Here is a 26,840-nt window from a genome sequence, read left to right as displayed (position 1 = left end):
GCAGGCCCTGGTGATGTCTGCGTTGTTCAGTAATGAGAAAAGATACATGAGGGCAGCAAAATGGGTCCTGTGCTAGAGTTATGTTATAACCAAGCAGATTAGATTAAATGCATGGAACTTTTACTACTGCAGAGTGCCTGCAAGTATTATGGACTGTTTATGGAAGTGTCATGGTGCATTTACAAGAGATAATTGCTGCATCCTCACAGGGAGGGCAGAGGAGTAGGTGACCTGTCCACACAAAGGCTGCAACAGCAATTGGGGACAGCAGTGTCACTGCCTCTGGGTCTGCAGCACAACAGGGAGATGAAGCAGAGGCTATGGAGAGAGCAAGCTCTATTCCATCCCTTTTGCCAACTAGGAACCAGACTCCTCCTTGTTCCCTGATAGTGATAGTAAGCTGTCCAGCAGGCCATCCAATGCACGCAGCGTCTCAATGTGCATGTCCAATCAGCACACTCTGGTGAGCTGTACAATTGAGTCATCCTTTACCCTTGGCAAGGCTGCAGACCACTCATGCCCTTGTTCTGATCCCAATTCTATACTAGTCTCCAGAGTACATGCAGTGCCAGTATCTGAGCTGGTGGTTGAGAGTGTCAGATCAAGTGACAGGGTCCCTACATTCATGCTGTTCCTTTCCTTCCTTCCTTCTGGGGTTCCTATGGCTGGGCAGGTGGCAGTTCTTGGGTGTTTGAAAGCAATAAGTCAGAAGGAGCAGATTGGGATGAGTGAAGAGGGCTGTGCAGTCGGAAGCAAGAGGTCTGCAGTCACCCCATCAGGAACTTGCTCAGGTAGCAAGATGAGAACGAGCTAAGAGTTGAGATGGGGTATAAAGCAGGAAGATGCCATCGTTCTCGGTGTCCTCAGTGATGTTGAACACTGTGGCGCCCCAAGAGCCCAGGGAACTTCCTCCAGTGAAGTGAGATGCAGACATCCTTGTTTGAAAATTACTCCTGTAAAGTAACTTGGGATCTTTTACAAGCTTAAAGCTGCTCAATAAACATAAATTGATGCTGTTTCATTTTCATCCAACTGTGATTCCCACATTTCCATATTTTCCTGATGTTCCTGTCTAACTGGTGGCTCTCTGCTTGCTTGCACTGGGGTTTTGGGGTTTGGCTCTGACTGTGTTTAACACAGGTCTGACTTTTCCACACAGGTGGTGAATCCCAAACTTGACGGGAATGAGACAAAAGGTGCTGGGAACCAAAACAAAGTGAAGTCAATGGCAACACAGCTATTAGCAAAGTTTGAAGAGAATGCACCGAGCTCCTCACTCCGGAGGCAGGTGAGAAGTGGTTGTGCTGGGCCATCGGTTTGGAGCACTTATGCAGGTGTGAATGGGATTCCACTGGCCAATCACTGGATCCTGTACTGGTATGAGTGGGGTTTCATTGGCTGATGACAGGATTCTGTATGGGTGTCAGTGGGATTCCGTTGGTCGATCACTGGACCCTGTATGGGTGTGAATTGGCTGGTCACTAGATCCTGTAAAGGTATGAGTGGAATTCCATTGGCTGATTGCTGGATCCTGTATGGGTACGAGTGGGATTCCATTGACCGATCACTGGACCGTGTACGGATATATGTGGGATTTGGTTGGCCGATCACTGGATCCTTTATCGGTATGAGTGGGATTCCATTGCCCTATTGCTGGACCCTGTATGGGTATGAGTGGGATTCCATTGGCTGATGACTGGATCCTGTACAGGTATGAGTGGGATTCCATTGGCCGATAACTGGATCCTGTACACATGTGAGTGGGATCCCCTTTTATTTCATGTACGTTAAAATTTAACAAGCGCAAATCTCAGTTCCTGATGTACACACACCAAATAATGAACCGGAAGATTGTTCCTGTATTACAACAGTAATTACTGTTATTATTAAGGAAATTCGTGTTTTTCAATGTTAGGAAGTTAACTATATTTTGGTGTTTTATTGGGTGCAGTATTGCAAAACAATTAAGGGGATCGACGAATCGGGGAGAAAACTCCATATCCTCAAAGAAAGAAAGACTTGCAATTTTATCGAACCTTTCACAAACTGAGGCTTTCCAAAACGCTTTAGAACCAATTGATGTACTATTGAAGTGTACTGACCATTGTAATGTAGGAAGCATTGCAGCCAATTTGTGCACAGGAAGCTCTCACAAACAGCAATGTGTAAATGAACGATTAACTTAGTGTTTTAGTGATGTTAATTAAGAGTAAATTCTGGCTAGGACACTGTGGGGAAACTCTCCTACTCTTCTTCAAAATAGTGGCCGTGGAATCTTTTATGCCCGCCTGAGTGGGCAGATGGGGCCTCAGTTTAACTTCTCATCCAAAAGACAGCTCCTCTGACATTGCAGCACTCCCTCAGTACTTCAGTGGGTATGTCAGACTAGATTTTGCACTTGTGTCTCAGGAGTGGGACTTGAAACCCAGAAGCTTCTGACTCCAAGCCGAATGTGCTAACCAACACTGACATTTAAGATTACTGTGTGTCATGTCACAGAAGGAAAGAACAGGAAGGGTGAAAAAAAGTATAGTCAAAAGGATGGGTTTTTAAGGAGAGAAATTAAGACGTTGGAAAGGTAGTGGGGTTTAGGGAGCGAATTGCAGAGCATGGGGTCTAGGTCGGTCAGGAGGTAAAGGTAGCTGAAGATATGGCTGAAATCCAAGGAATGCAATGTTTTGTAAATGGAGTTTCAGGCTGGAGGAGGTTAGTGATATGGAGAATATTCATTCTTCAGGATGTGGGCATTGTTGGTAAAGCCTACGTTTGTTGCTGTACAGAAGATGGAGGATGGCAGGTCAGCGAGGAGAAGGTTGAAGTGATTGAGTATGGAGATGATAAAGATATGGCTGAAGTATTTGGTGGCACCTGGGCTGAAGAGTTGTGAGGCAGGGTGGAAGTAAAGTGTAACCTTCTCTCTCTCTCTCCTATTAGTTGGCTTGTTGTTTGAACTCCGTGGGAGGATCAGAGAGTGTTTGGTTATGTTTTTTCTAACAGGTGGATAAACCACTAATCAATTCGCCATGATCTGTTTGTACCTGCAGGTTTCAAGTAGATGAGGATTAATGGTAGCATAACAACAATAACTTGCATTTATTTAGCATCTTTAACCACAGTGCAGGTGTGTTATTTGCCACCAATCACTTAAGGAGATGTTAGGACTGTTGACCTAAAAGCTTGGTCAAAGAGAAAGGTTTTAAGGAACATCTTAGGTGGGGAGTGAGAGATAAAGAGGCCAGAGTTAGATGATCACAGAGATCTCAGAGAGTTCTCGAGCTGGAGGAGATTACAGAGATAGGGAGGGAGGAAGCCACAGAGGGATTTGAAAACAAGCATGAGAATTTTAAAATCGAGGCATTGGGATTCAGTGTAGGTCAGTGAGCACAATGGGTGGTGGGTGAATGGAACTTTATGCAATTTAGGATTTAGGCAGCAAAGTTTTGAATGAGCTCAATTTACAGAAGATGGGTGGCTGGTCAGGAGGGCACTGGAATAGTTGAAACTAGAGGTAACAATGGCATAGATGAGGATTTCGGCAACAGATGAGCTGGGGCAGCAGCAGAGTTGGGTGATGTTACGGAGGTGCAAGTTTATGCATTGAGTGTCCCCCCGACATTCAAAGGAACGTATCTATTAAACCAAAGAGATACCAAGCTTGGACGCATTGACATCCAGATTATAACATGCTTTCGGCAGTGAGTCACTGTATCTGCTTTTTTCCTTCAATGCTGATATCTTGCAATTATATAAGTCACCGACTCTCTCTTGTTTCCTCTCCTTTCTCAATCTTTCTTCATTTCTCCTGTCACTCGGCACACAGCTATCAGTGCCTTCCTGTGTAATGAAACCACCACTGCCCCCATCTCCTAAGGGCAACACAAACCCTCGTTTTCTTAAACCCGAGGACCACGTTGGGGCTGTCCTCTGTTCACAAGAAATAAAGGTACGAAGATTTGTGTTGTATTATTAGTCGTGAGAAAGTGAGTACATCACTGTTGATATTTCAGTTCGCTCTTTGACAACTCAATTCAAGATTTCAAATACAAGCTTTAATTCATGACCAGACTTCTAAGAAAGTTAAATTGGGGGTGGGGAAAAGGTTGGGTAGCAAAGAAATTTTGAAGTGGTACAGCACATAGTAGTCCAGAATGAAAAATTGGGACCATCTTATTCGAGCAACAGAATAATGGAGTGATTTGATAGATGTTTAAGGTTTTGAAGAGATAAGACAGGCTAGATCAAAATAGACTTTTCCTCAGTGATTAAGGGGTCTTGAATAAGGCTACGTTGATAGAACATTAAACACAAGAGCTTTAGGACTGGTCACGTACTTAAGACCCCTTCAGAACTTGAATATTGCTGAAAAAAAGACACGCTGACAAGCTTTTTGAATTGCACTCATCAGAGCAGAATTGCAAGAATACCAAAGTTCAAAGAGAACAACTAATTTATAAATTATATATTATTATAATTTAGTTGTTCCCTTTTAAATTTAGTATTCTTATGATTGTATCCTGATGATTGCAAGATAAAAGAGCTTTAACAGCATGTCTCTTTTTACAGCAATATGTAAGAGCCCTTTCTGTCAACTTTTCGTGATAAATTTTTCCACAATAGAAACTATCTATGTCACCCTGCCCTCATTAATGAAAGTGCTACCAAAGGCAGGAGTGTGTAATTACAGTACAACATATCCACAAAGGTAATTTGCATTATAATTGTGAATATAGGAATTTATAACAGAAATATAAATATTAGACATTTTTAAAATGGAAATTAGATTAGATCTGCATATCCCAGTCCGGTTATCTTTGGCATTCTAGTCCCTTTAACCTTGAAGAGCCCCATGTGTGATGTCACAATAAACGGAATCCTCCGCATCAATGGTATATTAAAATTTCCCGTGTATTTGCTGTCAGGCACACTTATAATCAGGGTGTAAAAGATTGGACAGACTCAGATGTGAACGTGTTACACAAATAATTATGCTATGCTTGACTTTCCTTACACCTTTACACCTATCTACATGGGTCCTACCGTATCCTAGCTCATTATAACAGCTCTGTCAGGTGACAAAGTGTAGTCTTATCCTGTCCTTGTTCCCCTCCTTTCTGTGATGTGCAAGTTTACCGCAATTACGCTGGTTTAAAAACGGGTGCACAGTTAAACCAGAATTTAGGTGCAACAGGAATCAACAATTTTTCTGAGGTTTTATTGCAATTTTTAATGCAGTTTTTATTATTTTTCCTCCCAGACCTGCTCTGTATTCCTGTTTTGGTTAAAGCAATCCTTATGGCATCAGTATAAGTCATGTTAAAAATTGAAAGGCTTCCCAGATTGCAGATTCTTAAACATGCCATGTCTAATATGCATGAATGGTGGTTAAATGGTTTGAATCTTTCATTTTTACAGTTGGAACAGGAGTATATAGCAAGTTCCGTATCCTTCCTCAGCCCTGATTACTTGCAGCCATGTTTTGTTTCCTGGCATGTCCGAATCAGACTGGCAGGAAGTTTCAGCGCAAATTAAGCGTGGCAAAACTTGGGGTGCAATTTTGGCTGTAATTCCCACAGGAACATCTGTCCTTAGTCTGCACACAATTTTTCTATTATAAATTCTTATGTCCGCATTTATAGTAGGAGCTGTCAACCAGCCGCGCTGCAATTACACTTTCTTGCAAGTGGAGGCACTACACTGCCACCATTGGCGGAAGGCTGGAAGTAGAAGTGTCATTAGCTTGGTTGGACAGTTTGCGTTATGTATGTGGACATGAAAATTTATAATGAAATGTTGAAAATAAGGACAAGAACCTATGAGCTCAAAATGACAACCAAAATATGCTGACCTGCCCAATGCCAGATATCACCTCGCCTTTGACTCCATTGCACCTGAAGACTACACTTTGGTCTTGATCGCCTGTATGTAACGCCACAGGAGTCGGCTTGAGTAGGTACATATCTACTTGCTTTCCTGTAGTGGTGTTTCATGATAGTTTTAGATATTTCTCCAGGGTTAATCATGTTGTGCCTTTTTTTGTAGTCTGATCTGGTGGCCAATGCTGAGCAAGTAATCAGAGAAGCAAAATACTTTAAGAAAGCTGAGAGTCAGGCAGGGGCTTCCAAATGTCTGACTGTATCTCCTCACTCTGCCTTTATGCTTTCCGGTGTTCTCCAACGTCTTCAACGTCTAGAAGAAAAACTTGATCAGGTGATGACGTATGGTCTCCCCTCTCTTTCCTCACCACCCCCCTCTTTCCTCGCCCCCCCCCCTTTCCTCACCCCCCCTTTCCTCACCCCCCTCTTTCCTCGCCCCCCTCTTTCCTCGCCACCCTCTTTCCTCACCCCCCTCTTTCCTCACCCCCTCTTTCCTCGCCCCCCTCTTTCCTTGCCCCCCCCGTCTTTCCTCGCCCCCCCCCCTCTTTCCTCGCCCCCCTCTTTCCTCACCCCCCCCTTTCCTCACCCCCCCTTTCCTCACCCCCCTCTTTCCTCGCCCCCCTCTTTCCTCGCCCCCCTCTTTCCTCGCCACCCTCTTTCCTCGCCCCCCTCTTTCCTCGCCCCCCTCTTTCCTCGCCCCCCTCTTTCCTCGCCCCCCTCTTTCCTTGCCCCCCCCCGTCTTTCCTCGCCCCCCCTCTTTCCTCACCCCCCCCTTTCCTCACCCCCCCTTTCCTCACCCCCCCTTTTTCCTCGCCCCCCCCTTTTTCCTCGCCCCCCCTCTTTCCTCGCCCCCCCCTTTCCTCGCCCCCCCCTCTTTCCTCGCCCCCCCCTTTCCTCACCCCCCCTTTCCTCACCCCCCCCTTTTTCCTCGCCCCCCCCTTTTTCCTCGCCCCCCTCTTTCCTCGCCCCCCCCCTTTCCTCGCCCCCCCTCTTTCCTCGCCCCCCCTCTTTCCTCGCCCCCTCTTTCCTCGCCCCCTCTTTCCTCGCCCCCCTCTTTCCTCGCCCCCCCTCTTTCCTCGCCCCCCCTTTCCTCGCCCCCCCCTTTCCTCGCCCCCCCCCTTTCCTCGCCCCCCCCTGTTTCCTCGCCCCCCCCCGTTTCCTCGCCCCCCCTGTTTCCTCGCCCCCCCCTTTCCTCGCCCCCCTGTTTCCTCGCCCCCCCTTTCCTCGCCCCCCCTTTCCTCGCCCCCCCTTTCCTCGCCCCCCCTGTTTCCTCGCCCCCCCTGTTTCCTCGCCCCCCTCTTTCCTCGCCCCCCCTTTCCTCGCCCCCCTCTTTCCTCGCCCCCCTCTTTCCTCGCCCCCCTCTTGCCTCGCCCCCCTCTTGCCTCGCCCCCCTCTTGCCTCGCCCCCCTCTTGCCTCGCCCCCCTCTTGCCTCGCCCCCCTCTTGCCTCGCCCCCCTCTTGCCTCGCCCCCCTCTTTCCTCGCCTCCCCCTCTTTTTTGCCCTGTATTCTCCTCTTTTCCTCCCCTCTCTTCCCCTGACCTGTTCTGCACCTTACACTTCATACTAATCAGTTTGTTCACTGACTGACTGCTAAAAAAAATCACTTTGATTCTGAACCTGTGCATTTCATTGAATCAAAAAACAACAGCACAGATGGAGGCCATTTGGCCCATTGTGCCTTTGCCAGCTCTTTGAGAAAACTATCCAATTAGTCCCACTCCCTTGCTCTTTCCCCATAGCCATGATTTATCTTCCTTTTCAAGTATTTATCTAATTCTTTTTAAAAATTATATCTGCTTCCACCGCCTTTTCAGGCAGCGCATCCCAGAATGTAACGTCTCACTTTTTAAATAAAAAAATGCTCTCTCCATTCCTCACTGGTCCTTTTGCCAGTTACCTTAAATCTGTGATCTGGACTGACTCACCTGCCACTGGAAACAGTTTCTCTTTATCTGCTCTTTCTAAGCTTCTATACCATCGAATAACTCAATTGAATCTCCTCTTCACTTTCTCTGCATTAAGGAAAACAATCACTGTTTGTCCAGTCTCTCCCCATATCTGAAGTAGTGAAACATTTGCTTTCTATCCTATAACTGCAGGGATGAGCAGATGGAATGCACAAGATCAGAAGGCGTCCTGTAGCAGTAGCTGACCAGACTCTAACTGTCTTCTTTGTTGCATTACTGCTGTGCTTGAAGGGTTAACTTGGGTCCTTAGTTGAGTAATCCTGTCGCTGAGTTTAGCAAGTGTGAAGGGGAACTGTGTGCTTCTGTGAATCTGATATTTGTGTTTAATGAGAGCTTTATATCCGTGCATCTTGGGTATTTTCCAGTTGTGTTAGAATGTGAACAAGCTGTGCTATTCCAGAAGCATCATCACGTTGGAATAAAAACAAGCCATAACCATTTTTTAATTATTAATTCTCTGGTTGTTGGCAACATTTATTGCCTATCCCCAATTACCCTTGAGAAGGTAGTGCCTTCTTGAACCGCTGCAGTCCATGTGGTGTAGGTACACCCACAGTGCTGTTAGGAAGGGAGTTCCAGGATTTTGACCCAGCGATAGTGAAGGATGATGGGGAACTTGCAGGTGATGGTGTTCCTCTGCATCAGCTGCCCTTGTCCTTCTGGGTGATGGAGGTCACAGACTTAGAAGGCTCTGTCGAAGTAATAGATGGGGAGGTGTAATGGGGGCTGAGTGTGGTGTGATGATTCTATGGAATGCTGCTAATTTCAAGGAATGCTGCTTTTCTTGCTTGTTTCCATCTTGATATGACGGGGGGCGCTGCAGGGGTGGGGGTAAATTTTTGTCTCCGGCGCCTGGACAGAAATTTGACAGAACATTCTGTGCCCTCTACAAACCCTGCTGCCACTGGAAAGAATGTCTCCTTATATACTATCTCAAAACTTTCATAATTTTAAAAACTCAATTGAATCTCCTCTGCTTTAAGGAGAATAATCCCAGCTTCTCCAGCCTTTCCTTGTAACTGAAGTATTGAAGCATTTGCTTTCCATGCTGATTTTCAATCTGTTGAAATCAAATGGGATGAAAGTTGACTGAGTTACTGGGGTGACTGCACTCAGTTCTGGTCACAGCGCCCCAGGAAGGAAAAATTGGTAAAGGAGGGTGTGCAGAACGGATCCACCAGAATGACATAAGGAATTTAAGAGAGTTATGTTATGAGGAATGGTTGCATAGAATATTATTTTATTCACCTGGATATAGAAATCTAAGAGCTGATCTAATTGAAAGGTGATTAAAGGATTTGTTAGGGCAGATAAACTAGAAAGAAATGATTTCTCTGGTAGGTGGGAGTCCAGAACAAGAGGACTTGGAATGGAGTTGAGATACAGATCAATCAAAGAATTTCAATTGAATTGAATAGGGGTCATTTCCAAAGTGATTGAAATGAAAACTGAAGAAGTTCTGCTAAACTTGTATCAAACCTTGGGTTAGATCATACCTGTAGGACTACGTGCAATTCTGCTTTTTTTTATCCATTCAAGGGATGTGGGCTTCGCTGACTAGGCAGCATTTATTGCCCATCCCTAATTGCCGTTGAGAAGGTGGTGGTGAGCTGCCTTCTTGAACCGCTGCAGTCCACATGGTGTAGGTACACCCACAGTGCTGTTAGAAAAGGAGTTCCAGGATTTTGACCCAGCAACATTGAAGGAACAGTGATATATTTCCAAGTCAGAATGGTTAGTGGCTTGGAGGGGCACTTCCAGGTGGTGGTGCTCTGGTGTTGCTGTATTATATAAAAAAATATATAGAGGCATGGGAGGCAGTGCAAACAAAGATTTACAAGGACGATAGCAGAAATGCAGGGGTACGCCTATCTAGAGCTATAATAGACTGGCTCCCTTTTCTCTTGAAAAGAGAAGATTGAGATGTGACCTAAAGAGATCTTTATAATTATGAGAAGTTTTGATAGACTAGACACAGAAGGAATGCTTCTACTTTGGGGGAAGAGCATAACTAGAAGCCACCAATATAAGATAGTCACTAACAAATTCGGTAGGAATAGGGAATTCAAAAGAAACTTCTTCATCCAAAGAGTGGTGAGAATGTGGAACTCAGTACCACAAATAGTGGTTGAAGCAAATAGTATAGATGCATTTTAAAGGAAACTAGATAATACATGAGGGAGAAAGGAATAGAAGGTTATGCTGATGGAGGGTGAGATGAGGAAAGAGAGGTGGAGCATAATTGTTTGCATGAACTGGTTGGGCTGAATGGCCTTTTGTCTGTGCTGTATACCCTATACATGTAAACAAGATTAAAGGGCTGACTGGCCTCCTCCTGTTCCTACAATGAGCAGGCAATCTCCTCAGCCAAGTTACTGTCCAGGCCTGGAAGATTAAGGTTTACAAGGCAGCCTCATTTGTTGAGATTGACACTTTAACATTGGTTGGCTGCCATTAGTTTGTCAACCCATGGGTCTAACGTTGCCAGCAGCATTACCGAGTCCCCTGGGTTTACCTTCGGTGCTGCAGCTGTCTACGTCCGACCTGCTCCATCACCAATTTTCCTGTCTTGTTTCTCTCCTCTTTGTCTTAAACATCTCTTGCCTTCTGCACCGCAGAGGAAAGCACTGTCTCTAGCACAAGGTGATGTCCCGTTTAGCAGGAAGAGCATAAAGGAGAGAGGAGCTCATCTAACTGCACTGTTTGGGGGCAGGACTCTCAGACAACAGGTGTGTGCTCTCTCGGCTAGTGTTTAACTCGAATTCTAAATGATTACACTGACTGGCATGTTCCTTTCAAAGCCATGATATGCCGAAATGTCTGCGTTGCAAAGTGAAGAACTACAATTTACATTCAAGTGCGACACCAGAGTTATTAAGTGCTACAGATTTAAGGCGGGTAGATGGAGTTATACAAATCAGCCATGATAAATTAAATGGTGGAATGGGCTTAAGGGGCTGAATGGCCTCCTGTTCCTATATCTCCGCCACTGAAACAAACTGGAGGAAAGGAAATTTTCTGTCTGGGTGTAATACTTACGGTAGGATGGATTCTACACAGCTATTAATATTCACATCCATTGTGCTGAATTCCTGTTGCATTGACACCTTTCTATTGGTGGTCAGCCTGATACTGTTCGCTGTCCCAATATTATAGCCAGAGTGAATTGGCTTTTAATTGTCTCCCTCTGTCTATCGGGGAAATATCGAGTCCCCAACTGGTACTTAACTCATCAAGTCAAGGATGAGATCACCAACAGGTGGGGCTACTCCCTGCCCCCAGCACTGGGGGTCCCCATTATCCACACTGGGACTACTCGCTCTTTCCAACACTGGGGCTTCCCCTCTGCAACACCGAGACTTCCCTGCCCTCCGCCACACTGGGACCTCTCCAAACCCCACCTCAACCCCCAAACTGGGGATTCCTCCCTCTCCCCTCATACTGATCATTTTTCCCTCCATCATATTGGGATTTCACCTCCTCTCATCCTCACTGAGGTTTATGCACCCACACCCTTCCCCACACTTGGTCTTCGCCAACCCCTCTCTCACAGAAGGGCTTTGCCTCTTCCTCTCCCACACTGGGCTTTCTCCCCAATCCCACCGACACTTGGATTTTTTCCCCCACACTGGAGCTGCGCCACTCCCTCCCCTACACTGGGACTTTCCACGACCTCTCCCCTTTCATCCCCCACACTGGGGATTCTACCCTCTTCCCCCCTCCCCTACACTGACAATTTATCCCACCCCCATATTGGGGATTCACCTCCTCTCCCCCACACTTGGGATTTTCCCCTTCTGCCATTTTTAAACTATATCCCATAAAATAGAATTTTGGTTGTAACCTGTCAGAGCTGTCCCTGTTTTCTGGTTTATAATTTCTGGCTGTAAATTTGAATTCCCATACCATTCCACCAGTCACTATGGATTCACCTTGTTTCTTCACTATTGTCATCTCTTCCATTGAGGGTGCGGACACCTTGTTTGGAGTTGCTTCCATGTGCTCCGAATGGTGAACATTGGTGGGCAATCTGTCTTCCTAGAGATCCGCTATTCTCTGGGAAAAGAATCGCCATTTGACATCTAGCCTAGATGTGGCCTTGAGCAACTTGAAATTGTGACCTTTGTTTTCCTTTAGCAGATACATAGATTGGATTCTCCCAAGTGGTTAAGTTCCACTCTTAATCTGTTTTCAATGGAAACATGTCTTACACGGTCTTGAATATGTAGGTTAGAAAGAGTGATCTGCTGTTCATCAGTCATCCATCATTTATCAAATAATTCTATAAGGTAAATTCAGTGCTCCCCATGGGAGTTGCACTGAGAGGGAGCACTGGATAGAGAATCAGTGGTGAAATGCTGAATTTTAAACCCATGCTCCATTCAAGCAATGCTCCCATTAGGAATTCCAGTGCTCTAAATAACCCTCACTTGCTTTTTGCGTCATTCTGTTAACACAACCCATATTCAGCTTTGCTCTTGTTCTTTTGTTTCTCCTGGGCTATTTCTTCTACATTCCCATCATGTGTTCCAACGCTGGCCCTAACAGGCGTCTCTGTCCGACACAAGCTCATCCCATTCTCTCTCCAACACTGCTCGCTCCACCCATGACTCTGCTTCCTCTTCGCTGTCTGACATGGCTCACCCACCTGATCCTCCAACACAGGTATTGCCTAGCTTAGAGCTGTCCGCTGCCAATGCTAAGCAACTTTGTGCGTAACTTTTAAGCTCTCTATGGGGTGTCTAAAAGCAAGAACTGGTTTACACATGGAAAGTGGAGCATTTTGAAGTCAGTTGTTAATGTTAATTAGTGTCCATTAGCTCTCCCTATATTAGCAACAGAAAACTACAGAATCATAAGGCACATGGGGATGCCATTTGGCCCATCGTGCCTGTGCCAGCTCTTTGAAAGAGCTATCCAATTAGTCCCACTGCCCTGCTCCTACCCTATAGCCCTGCAAATAAATCTTTTGCAATTAGTTATCCAATTCCTTTTGAGCTTCCACAGCTCCTTCAGGCATCATGTTTCAGATCATAACAATTTGCTGTGTTTAAAAAAAAATCCCCTTATTTTCCTCTTTAGCACTATTATGTATGTTTTAGAGAGTGCATGTTTAAGGTTAAGCAGATTTTAACACTTCTGTTAACACTGTTAAAGTAGTGAACAGAATTATCATATAGAGACACTAAGTGTTCTCTCTGCAAATATGGTCAACAATGAATCCTGCTCTTTAGCCTGTTTTTGCTCCTGGAAATGTTAATCTAGATCTTGTGCTTTGCATTTTCTCTGTACTTATCTTTGCCTTTTTATCTATGGTCTTTCTCCTCTCTCTTTCACTCCTGTTCCCATTCTGCCCCGTGTAACTTTTGTCCTCTGAGATCAGATACGCAGCGTGCAGGCGGCAGCCATTAACTTGGAAAAGATGTTTTTAAGCAGTAAAGACCAATCCGGTAGCCAGATCAAGGCTGAAACGGAGGTGAGTGTCCAACCGCATGTCAGACTTCGTGATCATGCAATAAAGTCGAAGAGGAGTCCAAGAATAAGTTGCTGAGTTGGCACATGTAAGCACAGAATAAGAAACAGCCCTTTCCCTCCATGTACAATTTGCCAAATCAAAGAATTGGCACAATTTGGTTAAAATCAGCTTCTATTCCTTTCTTCCTCGTGTTTAACCAGCTTTCCCTTAAATGTATTAATGCTATTTGACTCAACCAGTCCATGTGTTAGTGAGTTCCATATTCTAACCACCCCCTATTGGATGTATTAGTTACTATCTTATATTTATGGCCCCAAGTTCTGGCCTCGACCACAAATGGAAATATCTTCTTCTACATCTACTCTGTCAAGCTCCTTTGTAATTGTAAAGACCTCTATCAGGTCACCCCTCAGTCTTCTCTTTTCTAGAGAAAAGAGTCCCTGCCTGTTGAGTCTTACTTGTTAGTTTTATCCTTCCAGTTCCTGGTGTCATCCACGTAAATGATCTTTGCACCTTCTCCAGTGCCTTGATATTCTATTTGTCCTTTCAAACACAGTATTGTGAAAATACCTTCCTTTCAAGTGATTAAGACATGCAGTCTTCTAAAAGAAAGAATAATAAGTGTCTGTTAACCTAAGTGGATAAAGCTGTTGCCTCTCAGTCAGAAGGCCATGGATTCAAGACCCACTCAAGGTACTCAAGACCATAATCCGGGCTAGCATTTCACTGTTGAGCGGGACTGAAAGAAATATCAAACCTCTTTAGGTGCCTGATAAAGATCCTCTATTTGAAGTGAGAGGTACTCTACTGGTGTCCTGCCCAAGGTTCTCCCCCAGCCAACACAACCAAAGACTAATAAGCTGGCCACTTACCTCAAGGTTGTCCTCTTGAAGATATTGGCTGGAGATTTCTTGATGAACTAACACGCACACGGAGACCACGGGTAGTTGTCATTAATTCCACATACCTGCCTGTTATCAGCCTACCACCCAAATGGATGGAATTGGGGAATGCATGCAGCATAAAGAACCAACACCTCATGACTGATCCAACAGCAGCTTTAACCTCTCTCGAGGACAGTGGACAGCGCTCAACCAAATCCACACAGACCTGGGTGACGTGTCCACCTACTCCATAAGTGGAAGGAGAGGGACAGCCTGAAATGCAATTATAGCCCTGAGTCCTAGACCATGGAGCACATCCTACCTACCTGTCCACTAAGATCTGTTGAAGGAGACCATCAAATGAATAGTCAAACTAGACATCCCATTATAAGTTTTTCCCATCATATGGAATTAGACAGCCTCAGGTTGCTTGTGTATAAAATGGCTGCTCCATTCTCTTACAATAGTCAATGGAATTTGATGAAGGTGAAGCACTTTGGGTTGTTTCTGGTGACCGTGGTACAAGAAGCTCTGTTGTGATGAGAAGAATGGCAACAAGATACCAGGACACCAGGAGAGTTCCTCTCTCTTCAAATAAAGGACCTTTATCATTGATAACCCTTGGATGAGGGGGAACTTTCTGTGAAGTTGGGTTTTGTGGCACATTTTATTTCTCTTTCTGTTTATATTGTCCTTTTTAAAAATTCTGTTGGACCACATTCCATCATTTTTGTTTACTTGTAGCTGTTATGTGTTTGGGAATGGATACAATAGTTATAACAGTTTTCAGTGCTGAATGAAAAACTCAGAGGTTCTGAGTTCAAATCCCACTGTGGGAAAATGTGAAACCGAATCAAATTAATCTAGTAACTTGTGCACCACGGAAATCTGTCAGGGAGAAAAAACACAAACAAACCATCAGGGCCATCCCTGCGAGGTCCAGCCTACACTTTATAGTTGATTCAGTATCCTGCTGGAGTGGTCTGCAACATAGGCAATCACTGCACAAAAGTTCAAGGTGAAGGGTCTCCAAGTGGTCAGAGCACTGCGAATAAATGCTGACCTTCCCAATTTCAGCCATGCCCTCGAGCAAATGTATTTAAAAAAGCAATTGTCACTCTAAAGAACAACTATTAGTGCATCTAATCATTAAAAGGATTAGTTCCAAGTTGCATGGTTTCAGCTTTATGCTGTCAAGGACCATAGAATCATATGACACAGCAGGGGACCCTTCAGCCCATTGTGCCTGTGCTGGCTCTTTGAAAGAGCTATCCAATTGGTTCCACACCTCCGGTTCTTTCCTTGTAGCCCTGCAGATATCTCATTTTCAAGTATTTGCTTATCAAATTTCCTTTTGAAAGTTTCTATTGAATCTGCTTCCACCACTCTTCAGGTAGTGTATTCCAGGTGAGAAGTCATGTAAAAATAAAGTATATTTTTGCATCTCTCCCTTTGGTTCTTTTGCCGATTATCTAGGATCTATGTTATCTGGTCACCAACTCACCTGCCACTGAAAACTGTTTCTCCTTATTTACTCTGTCAAAACATATCATGATCTTGAATACTTCTATTAAGTCTCTTAACCTTCTCCACTCTAGGGAAAACAATCCTTGCTTCTCCAGTCTCTCCACATAACTGAACTCCCTCAACCTCCAAAGAAGCTTTTCGATTTAGCGATAACACAGGAGAGATGACATGAGATAGGTTTGCAAAATGAGCCAAGTAGTGGGGTCTGAAAAAACTTGTGTTTCAGAAGCCATGAGTGCTGTATATTCTGTCCTCTCTTAGATTTCTACACGTGATGCTTCTCGCGGTGTAGTCTGTTGTTCGAGCAAAACCACAGCTTCTCAATCCTCCAACTGCAGCCAGTACTGTTACACTCAGGTAGATCTAACCTGAGACACAAGTCTCATGGTGTTGCTCAGAATGTCCATTCCTTGGGTGCTGAAGAATGCATGACGAGCTTTAAAATAAAAATGCTTGAAGCAAGTACAAGATATGTAACTGCAGCAAGAGTGTATCATGCCAGTAATTGGTGCTCCTTTTGTTCAAAATAATAAGATTTACAACCATGCCCAGCATGTCAAACTTGTGAACTATTCCACAAGACAACAACAGCTTATATTTAGCTAGTACCATTAACCTAGCAAAATGTCCCAAGGCACTTCACAGGAGGATTATTAGATAAAAATTGACACCAAGCTTCATAAAAAGATATTAGGACAGGTGATCAAAAGCTTGGCCAAAGAAGCAGGTTTTAAAGAGCATTTTAAAGGAAGAGAGAGAGAGGTGGAGAGATGTAGGGAGGGAATTCCAGGACCTAAGCACCTGAAGACTGCCTATTTACAAGGTTGAGTTGCCCAAGCTGCTTAATGGTAATGAGTATAATTTTGGATCTGAACTTTTACATATCTGTTTTATTTTGCAATAAATGTAAATGTGGCCAGTTAAAAATCTCATTCTCTATATCCATGAGACAGAGAAGGGTTAGACAGAGGGACAGGCAGAGAGAGAAAGAGAGAGGGTGGATGGGTGGGAAGGAATGGTTAGACAGGGAGAGAAAGAGGGTTAGACAGGGAGGGTTAGAGGGAGGAGAGAGTGTGTTCAAGGAAAAAGGGAGAGAGAAAAAGAGGGCTAGAGGAAGTGAGAGAAAGAGAGGGTTAGAGGTGGGGAGAGAGAGAAAATTAGTTGGGGGAAAGATTGTTCAAGGAGAAAGAGAGGATTAGAGGGGAAGAGAAGGTCGGGGGAGGGAGGATTAGGGGGCAGAGAAAGGGAGGATTGGTGGGAGAGAGAGAGGTTTGGAAGATTAACGGGGAGAGAGAGAGGAGGTTAGAGGGGGAGGGGGGATTAGTGGGATAAACAGAGGGATAGAGCAGGCGAGACAGGGACAGAAGGAGATGGGAAGAAAACGAGAGATGGGAGAGTGATGGCGACCAAAGGAAAAGGCATGAAAGCAAGATTAGCAGAGAAGGGGTTAACCTAAGGGATGAAAATCTTGGAAGGACTCTACTGCCTAGTATGAACAAGGAGGAGAGAACTGGATGGGAATTCCTGAATATGAAAGTGGTATGTGAGCGCATACACTCTTTGATAACCATAAGTGTTCTTGCAAAGATGTTTAGTGAAGGAGAAAAGAATCTAAAAACAAAAAAACTGCGGATGCTGGAAATCCAAAACAAAAACAGAACTACCTGGAAAAACTCAGCAGGTCTGGCAGCATCGGCGGAGAAGAAAAGAGTTGACGTTTCGAGTCCTCATGACCCTTCGACAGAACTTGAGTTCGAGTCCAGGAAAGAGCTGAAATATAAGCTGGTTTAAGGTGTGTGTGTGGGGGGCGGAGAGATAGAGAGACAGAGAGGTGGAGGGGGTTGGTGTGGTTGTAGCGACAAACAAGCAGTGATAGAAGCAGAATATCAAAAGATGTCAACAACAATAGTACAATAGAACACATAGGTGTTAAAGATAAAGTTGGTGATATTATCTAAACGAATGTGCTAATTAAGAATGGATGGTAGGGCACTCAAGGTATAGCTCTAGTGGGTTTTTTTTTTTATTTTATATAATGGAAATAGGTGGGAAAAGGAAAATCTTTATAATTTATTGGGAAAAAAAAAAAAGAGAAGGGGGAAACAGAAAGGGGGTGGGGATGGGGGAGGGGACTCACGACCTAAAGTTGTTGAATTCAATATTCAGTCCGGAAGGCTGTAAAGTCCCTAGTCGGAAGATGAGGTGTTGTTCCTCCAGTTTGCGTTGGGCTTCACTGGAACAATGCAGCAAGCCAAGGACAGACATGTGGGCAAGAGAGCAGGGTGGAGTGTTAAAATGGCAAGCGACAGGGAGGTTTGGGTCATTCTTGCGGACAGACCGCAGGTGTTCTGCAAAGCGGTCGCCCAGTTTACGTTTGGTCTCTCCAATGTAGAGGAGACCACATTGGGAGCAACGAATGCAGTAGACTAAGTTGGGGGAAATGCAAGTGAAATGCTGCTTCACTTGAAAGGAGTGTTTGGGTCCTTGGACGGTGAGGAGAGAGGAAGTGAAGGGGCAGGTGTTGCATCTTTTGCGTGGGCAAGGGGTTGTGCCATAGGAGGGGGTTGAGGAGTAGGGGGTGATGGAGGAGTGGACCAGGGTGTCCCGGAGGGAGCGATCCCTACGGAATGCCGATAAGGGGGGTGAAGGGAAGATGTGTTTGGTAGTGGCATCATGCTGGAGTTGGCGGAAATGGCGGAGGATGATCCTTTGAATGCGGAGGCTGGTGGGGTGATAAGTGAGGACAAGGGGGACCCTATCATGTTTCTGGGAGGGAGGAGAAGGAGTGAGGGCGGATGCGCGGGAGATGGGCCGGACACGGTTGAGGGCCCTGTCAACGACCGTGGGTGGAAAACCTCGGTTAAGGAAGAAGGAGGACATGTCAGAGGAACTGTTTTTGAATGTAGCATCATCGGAACAGATGCGACGGAGGCGAAGGAACTGAGAGAATGGGATGGAGTCCTTACAGGAAGTGGGGTGTGAGGAGCTGTAGTCGAGATAGCTGTGGGTGTCGGTGGGTTTGTAATGGATATTGGTGGACAGTCTATCACCAGAGATTGAGACAGAGAGGTCAAGGAAGGGAAGGGAAGTGTCAGAGATGGACCACGTGAAAATGATGGAGGGGTGGAGATTGGAAGCAAAATTAATAAATTTTTCCAAGTCCTGACGAGAGCATGAAGCAGCACCGAAATAATCATCGATGTACCGGAGAAAGAGTTGTGGAAGGGGGCCGGAGTAGGACTGCAACAAGGAATGTTCCACATACCCCATAAAGAGACAGGCATAGCTGGGGCCCATGCGGGTACCCATAGCCACACCTTTTATTTGGAGGAAGTGAGAGGAGTTGAAGGAGAAATTGTTCAGCGTGAGAACAAGTTCAGCCAGACGGAGGAGAGTAGTGGTGGATGGGGATTGTTCGGGCCTCTGTTCGAGGAAGAAGCTAAGGGCCCTCAGACCATCCTGGTGGGGGATGGAGGTGTAGAGGGATTGGACGTCCATGGTGAAGAGGAAGCGGTAGGGGCCAGGGAACTGGAAATTGTTGATGTGACGTAAGGTGTCAGAGGAATCACGGATGTAGGTGGGAAGGGTCTGGACAAGGGGAGAGAGAAGGGAGTCAAGATAACGAGAAATGAGTTCTGTGGGGCAGGAGCAAGCTGAGACGATCGGTCTACCGGGGCAGTTCTGTTTGTGGATTTTGGGTAGGAGATAGAAGCGGGCCGTCCGAGGTTGGGCAACTATCAGGTTGGAAGCTGTGGGAGGGAGATCCCCAGAGGAGATGAGGTCAGTGACAGTCCTGGAAACAATGGCTTGATGTTCAGTGGTGGGGTCATGGTCCAGGGAGAGGTAGGAGGAAGTGTCTGCGAGTTGACGCTCAGCCTCCGCGTGGTAGAGGTCAGTGCGCCAGACAACAACAGCACCACCCTTGTCAGCGGGTTTGATGACAATGTCAGGGTTGGACCTGAGAGAATGGAGTGCAGTAAGTTCAGAGAGAGACAGGTTAGAATGGGTGAGAGGAGCAGAGAAATTGAGACGACTAATGTCGCGCCGACAGTTCTCAATGAAAAGATCGAGAGAAGGTAAGAATCCAGAGGGAGGGGTCCAGGTGGAGGGAGAATATTGAAGATGGGTAAAAGGATCCGTTGAACTGGGAGAGGACTCCTGCCCAAAGAAGTGAGCCCGGAGACGAAGACGGCGGAAGAAGAGTTCAGTATCATGCCGAGCCCGAAATTCATTGAGGTGAGGGCGTAAGGGTATGAAACTAAGTCCTTTGCTGAGCACTGAACGTTCAGCATCGGAGAGGGGAAGGTCAGGGGGTATAGTGAATACACGGCTGGGGTTGGGATTGGAAGATGGGGTGGGGACGGAGGGACAGGCAGGGGTGGAGGGTCCTAGATGGGTGTTGGTGTCGATGAGTTGTTGGAGCTTGCGTTCCTTAGCACTTGAGAGAAAGAGAAAAAGTTTCTTGTTGAGGCGTCGGATGAGCCGAAGGATAAAATGAAACTGGGGGCACGCGCAGCTTTGAAAAAGGGTACGGCGGTGCTGCTGGAGGGAGAGGTCGAGTGTGTTCATATCTGCTCCTCTCACCCATTCTAACCTGTCTCTCTCTGAACTTACTGCACTCCATTCTCTCAGGTCCAACCCTGACATTGTCATCAAACCCGCTGACAAGGGTGGTGCTGTTGTTGTCTGGCGCACTGACCTCTACCACGCGGAGGCTGAGCGTCAACTCGCAGACACTTCCTCCTACCTCTCCCTGGACCATGACCCCACCACTGAACATCAAGCCATTGTTTCCAGGACTGTCACTGACCTCATCTCCTCTGGGGATCTCCCTCCCACAGCTTCCAACCTGATAGTTGCCCAACCTCGGACGGCCCGCTTCTATCTCCTACCCAAAATCCACAAACAGAACTGCCCCGGTAGACCGATCGTCTCAGCTTGCTCCTGCCCCACAGAACTCATTTCTCGTTATCTTGACTCCCTTCTCTCTCCCCTTGTCCAGACCCTTCCCACCTACATCCGTGATTCCTCTGACACCTTACGTCACATCAACAATTTCCAGTTCCCTGGCCCCTACCGCTTCCTCTTCACCATGGACGTCCAATCCCTCTACACCTCCATCCCCCACCAGGATGGTCTGAGGGCCCTTAGCTTCTTCCTCGAACAGAGGCCCGAACAATCCCCATCCACCACTACTCTCCTCCGTCTGGCTGAACTTGTTCTCACGCTGAACAATTTCTCCTTCAACTCCTCTCACTTCCTCCAAATAAAAGGTGTGGCTATGGGTACCCGCATGGGCCCCAGCTATGCCTGTCTCTTTATGGGGTATGTGGAACATTCCTTGTTGCAGTCCTACTCCGGCCCCCTTCCACAACTCTTTCTCCGGTACATCGATGATTATTTCGGTGCTGCTTCATGCTCTCGTCAGGACTTGGAAAAATTTATTAATTTTGCTTCCAATCTCCACCCCTCCATCATTTTCACGTGGTCCATCTCTGACACTTCCCTTCCCTTCCTTGACCTCTCTGTCTCAATCTCTGGTGATAGACTGTCCACCAATATCCATTACAAACCCACCGACACCCACAGCTATCTCGACTACAGCTCCTCACACCCCACTTCCTGTAAGGACTCCATCCCATTCTCTCAGTTCCTTCGCCTCCGTCGCATCTGTTCCGATGATGCTACATTCAAAAACAGTTCCTCTGACATGTCCTCCTTCTTCCTTAACCGAGGTTTTCCACCCACGGTCGTTGACAGGGCCCTCAACCGTGTCCGGCCCATCTCCCGCGCATCCGCCCTCACTCCTTCTCCTCCCTCCCAGAAACATGATAGGGTCCCCCTTGTCCTCACTTATCACCCCACCAGCCTCCGCATTCAAAGGATCATCCTCCGCCATTTCCGCCAACTCCAGCATGATGCCACTACCAAACACATCTTCCCTTCACCCCCCTTATCGGCATTCCGTAGGGATCGCTCCCTCCGGGACACCCTGGTCCACTCCTCCATCACCCCCTACTCCTCAACCCCCTCCTATGGCACAACCCCTTGCCCACGCAAAAGATGCAACACCTGCCCCTTCACTTCCTCTCTCCTCACCGTCCAAGGACCCAAACACTCCTTTCAAGTGAAGCAGCATTTCACTTGCATTTCCCCCAACTTAGTCTACTGCATTCGTTGCTCCCAATGTGGTCTCCTCTACATTGGAGAGACCAAACGTAAACTGGGCGACCGCTTTGCAGAACACCTGCGGTCTGTCCGCAAGAATGACCCAAACCTCCCTGTCGCTTGCCATTTTAACACTCCACCCTGCTCTCTTGCCCACATGTCTGTCCTTGGCTTGCTGCATTGTTCCAGTGAAGCCCAACGCAAACTGGAGGAACAACACCTCATCTTCCGACTAGGGACTTTACAGCCTTCCGGACTGAATATTGAATTCAACAACTTTAGGTCGTGAGTCCCCTCCCCCATCCCCACCCCCTTTCTGTTTCCCCCTTCTCTTTTTTTTTTTTTTCCCAATAAATTATAAAGATTTTCCTTTTCCCACCTATTTCCATTATATAAAATAAAAAAAAACCCACTAGAGCTATACCTTGAGTGCCCTACCATCCATTCTTAATTAGCACATTCGTTTAGATAATATCACCAACTTTATCTTTAACACCTATGTGTTCTATTGTACTATTGTTGTTGACATCTTTTGATATTCTGCTTCTATCACTGCTTGTTTGTCGCTACAACCACACCAACCCCCTCCACCTCTCTGTCTCTCTATCTCTCCGCCCCCCACACACACACCTTAAACCAGCTTATATTTCAGCTCTTTCCTGGACTCGAACTCAAGTTCTGTCGAAGGGTCATGAGGACTCGAAACGTCAACTCTTTTCTTCTCCGCCGATGCTGCCAGACCTGCTGAGTTTTTCCAGGTAGTTCTGTTTTTGTTTTGGATTTCCAGCATCCGCAGTTTTTTTGTTTTTATCTCTGTGTTTAATTGACTGCCACTGCTCTTCAAGAAATGCCTACCTCCTTGAAGAAGTTCTGTTCCTCTCTGCGACAAGATTTCCGGATTTCTCTGTTGCCTTGTTCACCTTCATTGCTTTCCATTTCTCTCCTAGTGTTTGACAAGGTGTTTACTAAAACCCGCTTTCACAGCCATATCTCCTTTCTCAGTGACTGTCTCCGTCTCCGACTTACCCCACATGGATTTCAACTGAAATTCCACCCCTCATGTTTCGAACCCACCCAGGATTACAGGTATCTCCGGGACATAAAACGTTTCTCGGACTGCTGTTCCCGTCACATTCTGAAATCCACTCTCAGTGCCATGCGCCGCCATATGAACACACTCGACCTCTCCCTCCAGCAGCACCGCCGTACCCTTTTTCAAAGCTGCGCGTGCCCCCAGTTTCATTTTATCCTTCGGCTCATCCGACGCCTCAACAAGAAACTTTTTCTCTTTCTCTCAAGTGCTAAGGAACGCAAGCTCCAACAACTCATCGACACCAACACCCATCTAGGACCCTCCACCCCTGCCTGTCCCTCCGTCCCCACCCCATCTTCCAATCCCAACCCCAGCCGTGTATTCACTATACCCCCTGACCTTCCCCTCTCCGATGCTGAACGTTCAGTGCTCAGCAAAGGACTTAGTTTCATACCCTTACGCCCTCACCTCAATGAATTTCGGGCTCGGCATGATACTGAACTCTTCTTCCGCCGTCTTCGTCTCCGGGCTCACTTCTTTGGGCAGGAGTCCTCTCCCAGTTCAACGGATCCTTTTACCCATCTTCAATATTCTCCCTCCACCTGGACCCCTCCCTCTGGATTCTTACCTTCTCTCGATCTTTTCATTGAGAACTGTCGGCGCGACATTAGTCGTCTCAATTTCTCTGCTCCTCTCACCCATTCTAACCTGTCTCTCTCTGAACTTACTGCACTCCATTCTCTCAGGTCCAACCCTGACATTGTCATCAAACCCGCTGACAAGGGTGGTGCTGTTGTTGTCTGGCGCACTGACCTCTACCACGCGGAGGCTGAGCGTCAACTCGCAGACACTTCCTCCTACCTCTCCCTGGACCATGACCCCACCACTGAACATCAAGCCATTGTTTCCAGGACTGTCACTGACCTCATCTCCTCTGGGGATCTCCCTCCCACAGCTTCCAACCTGATAGTTGCCCAACCTCGGACGGCCCGCTTCTATCTCCTACCCAAAATCCACAAACAGAACTGCCCCGGTAGACCGATCGTCTCAGCTTGCTCCTGCCCCACAGAACTCATTTCTCGTTATCTTGACTCCCTTCTCTCTCCCCTTGTCCAGACCCTACCCACCTACATCCGTGATTCCTCTGACACCTTACGTCACATCAACAATTTCCAGTTCCCTGGCCCCTACCGCTTCCTCTTCACCATGGACGTCCAATCCCTCTACACCTCCATCCCCCACCAGGATGGTCTGAGGGCCCTTAGCTTCTTCCTCGAACAGAGGCCCGAACAATCCCCATCCACCACTACTCTCCTCCGTCTGGCTGAACTTGTTCTCACGCTGAACAATTTCTCCTTCAACTCCTCTCACTTCCTCCAAATAAAAGGTGTGGCTATGGGTACCCGCATGGGCCCCAGCTATGCCTGTCTCTTTATGGGGTATGTGGAACATTCCTTGTTGCAGTCCTACTCCGGCCCCCTTCCACAACTCTTTCTCCGGTACATCGATGATTATTTCGGTGCTGCTTCATGCTCTCGTCAGGACTTGGAAAAATTTATTAATTTTGCTTCCAATCTCCACCCCTCCATCATTTTCACGTGGTCCATCTCTGACACTTCCCTTCCCTTCCTTGACCTCTCTGTCTCAATCTCTGGTGATAGACTGTCCACCAATATCCATTACAAACCCACCGACACCCACAGCTATCTCGACTACAGCTCCTCACACCCCACTTCCTGTAAGGACTCCATCCCATTCTCTCAGTTCCTTCGCCTCCGTCGCATCTGTTCCGATGATGCTACATTCAAAAACAGTTCCTCTGACATGTCCTCCTTCTTCCTTAACCGAGGTTTTCCACCCACGGTCGTTGACAGGGCCCTCAACCGTGTCCGGCCCATCTCCCGCGCATCCGCCCTCACTCCTTCTCCTCCCTCCCAGAAACATGATAGGGTCCCCCTTGTCCTCACTTATCACCCCACCAGCCTCCGCATTCAAAGGATCATCCTCCGCCATTTCCGCCAACTCCAGCATGATGCCACTACCAAACACATCTTCCCTTCACCCCCCCTTATCGGCATTCCGTAGGGATCGCTCCCTCCGGGACACCCTGGTCCACTCCTCCATCACCCCCTACTCCTCAACCCCCTCCTATGGCACAACCCCTTGCCCACGCAAAAGATGCAACACCTGCCCCTTCACTTCCTCTCTCCTCACCGTCCAAGGACCCAAACACTCCTTTCAAGTGAAGCAGCATTTCACTTGCATTTCCCCCAACTTAGTCTACTGCATTCGTTGCTCCCAATGTGGTCTCCTCTACATTGGAGAGACCAAACGTAAACTGGGCGACCGCTTTGCAGAACACCTGCGGTCTGTCCGCAAGAATGACCCAAACCTCCCTGTCGCTTGCCATTTTAACACTCCACCCTGCTCTCTTGCCCACATGTCTGTCCTTGGCTTGCTGCATTGTTCCAGTGAAGCCCAACGCAAACTGGAGGAACAACACCTCATCTTCCGACTAGGGACTTTACAGCCTTCCGGACTGAATATTGAATTCAACAACTTTAGGTCGTGAGTCCCCTCCCCCATCCCCACCCCCTTTCTGTTTCCCCCTTCTCTTTTTTTTTCCCAATAAATTATAAAGATTTTCCTTTTCCCACCTATTTCCATTATATAAAATAAAAAAAAAACCCACTAGAGCTATACCTTGAGTGCCCTACCATCCATTCTTAATTAGCACATTCGTTTAGATAATATCACCAACTTTATCTTTAACACCTATGTGTTCTATTGTACTATTGTTGTTGACATCTTTTGATATTCTGCTTCTATCACTGCTTGTTTGTCGCTACAACCACACCAACCCCCTCCACCTCTCTGTCTCTCTATCTCTCCGCCCCCCACACACACACCTTAAACCAGCTTATATTTCAGCTCTTTCCTGGACTCGAACTCAAGTTCTGTCGAAGGGTCATGAGGACTCGAAACGTCAACTCTTTTCTTCTCCGCCGATGCGAGAAAAGAATCTAGTTGGATTTACCTATCCTCAAGTTTTGGGTTTTTCAAATTCTCACATTAAAGCATTAGCCTCTCCAAGTCATGCACTATCCTGACGTGGAGGCTTTCAGAGTTCTATCATCATTATCAGGCCAATAGAAAGGAAGAACTTGCATCCCTAAAGTGCCTTTCACAATCTCAAGTCATCAAAAAATACTTTACAGCCAATGCAGTTCTTTATGAAGTGTTGTCATTATTGCAATGTCAGCAGCTAATTTGAGCACAGTAAGATCCCACAAACAGCAATGACCAGGACATCTGTTTTGATGATGTTGGTTGTATATCCTGGAACTCCCTACCAAAGTACACTCTAAAAGCACCATCATTACAAGGGCTCTCAACCATTCAGGAAGACGGTTCATCATCACTGCCTTCTCAAGGGCTGTAATGGATGGACAATAAACGTCAGCCTTGTCACCATCATCCACATCCTGAGAACAAATAAACAAAAGCCCCTCTAGTCCACCGGAACAGCCAGTGAGTTCTGTGGGTAACTTGGTGACACACGGTATCTTATGCATTCGGTGGCAGCACCAAAGTAATCTTACTGAACTTGTTGAGGGTTGCTGACATTGAAGTGACATTAACACGTTATAAAGCACCTCATGTCTGAGTGTGCCACATGGATAAAACAAACCAAGTCTATTGTTGCCAGCCTTCCAGAGCTGCCATCCATTGGGCATTACCACTTGTCAGAACATGCAGCAGAGGGTAAGGTTTCTCAGTGGCCTATTTAGAACTGTTCTGAAATGTAGACACTAAAAGCCTATGTTTGGTTTTGAGTAGAAGTCCCATTTTCCAAACCCAGAGACTGCAGAGCTCTAAGGTACGAAGAGATTTGGATGTCCTGGGCGGATG

The 26,840-nt window shown here is 46.6% G+C and overlaps 1 protein-coding gene across 12 annotated transcripts in view; it reads left to right on the top strand.

Moving 5' to 3' along the window:
• mical2a (microtubule associated monooxygenase, calponin and LIM domain containing 2a) overlaps positions 1 to 26,840 on the top strand; it is a 253,781-nt gene that overhangs the window by 125,231 nt on the left and 101,710 nt on the right. For 9 of the 12 annotated variants that reach the window (XR_005944170.1, XM_041196942.1, XM_041196936.1 and 6 more), the window contains 6 exons: positions 1,160 to 1,288; positions 3,821 to 3,943; positions 6,040 to 6,207; positions 10,459 to 10,569; positions 12,389 to 12,505; positions 13,224 to 13,316. Coding sequence is in view for 11 of the 12 variants with exons in the window: in XM_041196942.1 (XP_041052876.1) it covers positions 1,160 to 1,288; positions 3,821 to 3,943; positions 6,040 to 6,207; positions 10,459 to 10,569; positions 12,389 to 12,505; positions 13,224 to 13,316 (741 nt within the window). In the remaining variant the exon portion in view is untranslated. Of the gene's footprint in view, positions 1 to 1,159; positions 1,289 to 3,820; positions 3,944 to 6,039; positions 6,208 to 10,458; positions 10,570 to 12,388; positions 12,506 to 13,223; positions 13,317 to 26,840 lie in introns of those variants that run through there. The other 3 variants (XM_041196943.1, XM_041196947.1, XM_041196944.1) reach the window with 3 other exon arrangements.

Source organism: Carcharodon carcharias, chromosome 10 (assembly GCF_017639515.1).
Source record: "Carcharodon carcharias isolate sCarCar2 chromosome 10, sCarCar2.pri, whole genome shotgun sequence".
NCBI lineage: Eukaryota > Metazoa > Chordata > Chondrichthyes > Lamniformes > Lamnidae > Carcharodon > Carcharodon carcharias.
The sequence above is the reverse complement of the archived record's forward strand: the minus strand, read 5'-3'. Positions and strand labels throughout refer to the sequence as shown.